Source organism: Helianthus annuus, chromosome 17, assembly GCF_002127325.2.
Source record: "Helianthus annuus cultivar XRQ/B chromosome 17, HanXRQr2.0-SUNRISE, whole genome shotgun sequence".
Taxonomy (NCBI): domain Eukaryota; kingdom Viridiplantae; phylum Streptophyta; class Magnoliopsida; order Asterales; family Asteraceae; genus Helianthus; species Helianthus annuus.
In genome coordinates, this window is record NC_035449.2 from 582,790 (window position 1) to 588,460 (window position 5,671).

The window sequence follows — 5,671 nt, forward strand, 5'->3', positions numbered from 1 at the left end:
TACACCCACACCCTCTATCTCTCTATATATGCATAGATAGAGAAAGAGAGAGAGAGAGAGTGAAAAGGACATGTGAATAACATGACCCAAGTTTACAAAACCAAACCAGCCAGTTAAATTGGTGAAATCCAAAAATTGATGGATCGACAGAGTAATTTTGAAAACATCATTGCATTAGCATGAATACAGAAAAGCCAATATGTTTACTCGGAAGGTTTCATGAACGTGTGACCATCAAAACATGATTATATTTAGACTTGAAGTTTTATTTATTTGATATGCCAATATCAGTGGATAGGATAGTTGTTCTAGGTGTGTCGCAGTTCCCAAATCTATTGAAAATATACAACTCATGCCTGTAGAACCATATAGAATCAAAAGTTGTATCTTTCATTAGTAACACAACCATACTCAATTATTGATACCATCATATAGTCAGTCAGTCCAAAACAAAACTGTCTGTCTGTCTGTCTTACAGGAAAGAAAAAAGATAATAATAATATTCACATAAGAAGTATGGTGCCATTATTAATTAAAGTATGAAGTTTTGAGATGGGAATCTGGATCCAGCCAAACAAGTATCAGGCAAAAACAAGCCATTTTTATCACCTGAATTCTATCAAGCTAGCGACTTCCATTGCACCACCATTTGCTATATATTATATATCACAGGTTGTCTTAGGAGATTTATTATGTCTGCACTCACCAAAATAAGAAAACAAATAAGATACTCAAACCATTAACAAACAAAGGTTTACTTGTGAGTGGTCGCTTTTTATTATCTTCTCTCTAATGGGTCAAACGGTTAAAACAAGAAAATTTAATTAATGTGAAAAGTTGCCCCAAGTGACTCTTTTAACTCGGAATACAGATTATTATTGAAATTTATAAAACTTTAAATCTTTTTCGACTAGCAATCAAACCGTGTGACCTGCATGTTTAACCATCATCTATGTATGTATAGAAAGAGGAACTTACTAACTGAACTAAATCAAGGAGTCAGCATCACATTTGCTTTTGAGGATGGAGCAACAGAACCTGGGCTGCAACATCTAACTATGGTTGGGTCACACTCTGCATCGAACATGTAGTCCAAACGTCTCCCTAAAGACGGTTGAGATCTATGCAGCCAAGAGACTGAATCACACTTTTCTTTTTCCAGGTCACTAGTCTCAACATCTTTGCTGCAGTCATGACCAGCAGTTTTCCTTGGAGTTCTTTTCCTTATGATGGAAGGAGTATTCTTATAACTGAGTCCCGAATTCCTCAAAATAGATTCTGGACTGCTACTATTAATGGAGATACTTAATGCAAGACCAGGGGGAGTAGAGCAAGAAATTTGATCGCATTTAGAACTGTTGGCTGTACTTGGCGTTCCAGATCCACCATTTTCTACAAATTTGGCCAACTTCTTAGGCTGGTAACACACAGAGCGACTAGGAGGTGTTTCATAAATCTCAGTCATTTGAGTACTGCCCTCACTAAATCCCAATATTGACAGACTTAAAAAGGAATTATCAGGTTTCAAATCCGGGGAAGTTGATGGTTCAACTTTGTGGATTTTTGCATACCTAGCAAACCCTAGAGAGTCATCATTGGTAAAACCAATTTTACTATTTCCAAGAGCCAAATTTGTCGAGCAAGTATTTGTTTGGGTAGAAAACTTATTTTCACTGGTGTTCTGTTCCATTCCCCTGTTTCTCTTTTTAACTACACTAAGCTCAGGGGCTATATTTCTAGTAGGAAAAGCCGGTGGCATGTTTAGATCTAGTCTCCTCTTTGTGCTATTCCAGTGATTCTTAATTGCATTGTCAGTCCTGTAAGTTAAGTAATTAAACAAGCGTTTCAAAATCTCAATCTCTTCATGCCCTTAATTTGCTAATATGTTGAAGAATAAAGATATTTTCTGTGTACCTTCCAGGTAGGAATCTAGCAATTTCAGCCCATTTGTTGCCATATATCTGGTGGTAATATGCAAGAGTTGCTTCCTCCTCATCTGTCCATGCATCTTTCTTTATGGCTGGATCTAAATGGTTGTGCCACCTAAAAATCATACAATATGTCTCATGTTAGTCGACAAAATAACTCCATCCATATAAATAATCAGACGCATTAAGTCAAAGCAGTTGACGAATGTTAGTCACCAATAGAAGCTTGGTGTGTGAATATAGAACAAGTTTAAATAAAGGGAATGACTGAAAACTTGTTACGTTAGAAGGGTATGAGATGGATCGCACTTTTAATTAAAAATATGTTTTTTCTAGGACAAACAATATACCACTCGGTCCGTAGCTAGCACAAAAACAAGGTTATGTATTCAGGTGCCTGAAATATTTGACACTAAAAACTGATGCATACAAAGATGTGTAAACAAACTAATAGAATAATAGTGCTTACCTCTCCCGGCATTGCTTGCCAATTCGACCAGCCAAATGTTTTGCAATAAGTGACCATTTCTTACAGCCATGCTTTTCAACCAACTCTTTAATACGATCATCTTCCTGAACAGAGGTTTACATATAAAATTTATAACTATTTTGTTGAACATGACAAAAACAGCAAAATAAAACCATAACTTAATGAATCTTCTAGAAATATAATCCAAAAGATACCTCTTTGGTCCAAGGCCCTTTGACTAGTTCAGGATTAAGAACTTTCTGCCAGCGATGCAGGCATTGAACATCTGATCGTCCTGGAATAGATTCAGCTTCACAAGACAAAGAAAAAAAAAGCATAAAATAAGATGAAATATTGAAATTATAAAAAGTATTAAACTGGTAACACTTTATTGAATTGCTCTTATAAAAGTTCTATGATGTGCTTCTGATCAAGAGAAGAAAAAGAAAGAGGTGAATAAGCATGCACTACAATAGTCATTGACATGCTGAATGTGAAAGGGGCAACTATGTTAATCCGTAAAGCCAAAATCCCTAGCCAACTTGACTGCAAGCTTACCTATTTTCTTCCAGTTCCTCCCATTGTACTTCTTCACTACATCAGTTAATATGGTGTCCTGCAATGCAAATTACAAAAAATATATTAGTATCCTTCATCAAGGTTTTAAAGTAGCCAAACAGGGTCGAGAGATAAATGATGTTAATTGGATGCTTTATTTATAAAGCCAATAAAAGTATTGTTTAGAATAAATCTACTAGAAGTGAATAGTGAATACAACTGCATCAATGATAAAAACTATCAAATGAAAAGTTGATACAGAACAAGAGAATAGATCAACAAAACATCCTGTTTGTTTTCACAGCCAAACGATTGACCAAGAAAGACATTTTTTCAACTGCTAATAGAGCACATAGCGAGCAACTAACCTCTTCATCTGTCCAGCCTGCTTGTGATGAGCGTTTAGTTTGACCACCACTTCTACAAGCACAAATAAAAAGAAAGTAAATCAATAATCTATGCTTTGAGGAAAGAAGTTGTTTCTGATCAAGCACTTGAATTTCTTTTTACTTCAAATAATAATAATATAAAAGTTTTTTTTTTAAATAACCCTATTGATATAATCATGTTGTGTGTCTAAGAAGTAAGAATACGCCCTAAATCCAAATACATTATTACTAAACAATGTGTGCTAATTAAATGATAACTATTTGCAAACTCTACAGCTAGTTCACGAAATAGCATACTTGCTCACACACACACACATGAACTTAAAAAAACCATAACTGGAGTGAAAGTGATTAAACATTGGTGAACATGAATTAAGCTTACCCACGAGATCTGGGAGTGGTAGCATCACCGCTACTATCCGAAATCGATGAACACGAAGTAAACCCGACTTCTTTACTCAAATCGAAGGTATGTCCCTCCTCCTTTCTACCAGCCATTAGTAAACCTACACATTGACAATCCAAAGAGTATAAAAAATTACCCCCTTTACATCAAAATCAATTTCTAATTAAGAAGTAGTTAAAGTAATGGCGATCCAAATCTTGAAACTTGCTTTATAAATCATCAGTTGAAGCAATAAATAAAATAAATGAAATTTATAACATCTAATGAATCTACATTTGCGAACAAGTGAAGAAAAAAAGCAAATTGAGAAAAGCTTACAAAAGACGAGGAGGAGGATTTGAGTGCTTGAAAAATTAATCCGTTGAGAGAGAGAAAGTAGGTAAGGGAAGCGAAGATTTGTAACCGTCAAAAAATTGATTTGATTAATGAGAAGGAAACAGAGCGGAAAAAGATGCGAAAGAATTTGTATAGAGGTAGCTAGGGCTTCTTAACGCTCTGTTCCCGAGTTAACTTAACGAGGGATAAGAAAAAAAAGTAAAAATGAGAAAGGAAAGGACGAGAAAGGAAAATAAAAGATGTCTTTCCCACCACTTCCTCCCAAATCGGAAGGAAAGAAAAACTAAAGAATTTCGCCTAGTTTTCCTTTCATTTCCTATCTTTTCCTTTCTTAAATGAAACTCGGGAACACGATATGTTTTATTTTTCTTTCTTTTCCTTTCTTAAATGAAACTCTGGAACACAAAATATTTTTACTTTCTTTTTGTTTCTTTTCCTTTCCTTCCATTAGTAAACTCTGAAACACAGTGTAAATTTAGGGGTGACCGCTAGAGAGAGAGAGATTTAGATCATAATAGCGGGAAAATGTGAGGGAGGGGATTTTAAGGCGTTCAAATTTTGGCAAGCGTACGTTAGAAGAAAGGAGATCGATCTTAGCTGGACCATATCTTATTTGTAGGAGGATTCTGTTTCCTCTTTCTTATTTACAAATTATTTATTATATTATCTTTCCCAAAATTAACTTCTTTCTCAAACGATTAGGCTTGTACACGATACAAACGTTCAACGGAAAATTAGTTTACGTTTGTTCATTTAATAAACGAACAAACATGAATAAGAAATTCCGTTCGATTAATTAACTGAATGGACACGAACAAAGGTCTTTTCCGTTCAACTACGTTCATGGACATTCGTTTATGTCCATTCATGGTCGTTTATTTAGTTTATTCTCAACATTTATGTTTTTAGGGTAAATTACATATTTCTCCATTTATTTTATAACAACTTTTGGTAAATGCCCTTTACCTTTTAAATTGTCAAAGATCATCCTTTATCTTTTTAAAAACCTTGCATCATCTGTCCTTTGACCTTAACCAAATTAAAATTTTCAGTTAAGTCACACATGAGGGTAAGTTGATAATTTTAATCATTTATTTTCCTTCTCTTTGTTCCTGAAGGGGTATGGTCCCAAAACGACCATTACCCGCATCAAACAAACCCCTACCAGTAAGCAAACCGCACCCATGCGGTCACATCCTTCGAACCCATTCGGTTCGAAGATGAATAGCTTGACCCAAGTACGAAAGAAGATGAACATATCGATGCGGCTGGCACCGCATCATATGGCCATTTTCGTCACGACAAGGGAAGCGAGCAAATAGTCTCCACATACGATGATGCGGCCAACACCGCATCTCGCGTATTTCTTGATCACAAGTAGGAGACGCGGTAACTTCAGACGTTACCGCATGCAGCGATACGGCTCGCACCGCACCCTGCATATCCAACAAGTGGACTGACACGCCAGGCAAGTGGCTGACACCACGAGGCAAGTGGCGCCGGCGACAGTCCCCTGTCAGAGCTATTAAAGCAATGGGCTGACGTGGCGTAACCCCCACGGCCGGCGAGACTGACACACCTGCAA

The 5,671-nt window shown here is 36.2% G+C and overlaps 1 protein-coding gene across 1 annotated transcript; it reads right to left on the reverse strand.

Annotated features, from left to right (window-relative positions):
• Positions 1-371: 371 nt before the first annotated feature.
• LOC110922318 (transcription factor MYB3R-5) lies at positions 372-4,256 on the reverse strand. The gene is made up of 9 exons (XM_022166631.1): positions 4,069-4,256; positions 3,727-3,850; positions 3,324-3,375; positions 2,956-3,013; positions 2,613-2,707; positions 2,398-2,501; positions 1,915-2,043; positions 979-1,817; positions 372-696 (listed from the first exon to the last, which is right to left on the reverse strand). Exons 2-8 carry the CDS (start codon positions 3,840-3,842, stop codon positions 992-994), a joined length of 1,380 nt encoding a protein of 459 aa, XP_022022323.1. The 5' UTR covers positions 3,843-3,850; positions 4,069-4,256; the 3' UTR covers positions 372-696; positions 979-991.
• Between the last annotated feature and the right edge of the window lie 1,415 nt (positions 4,257-5,671).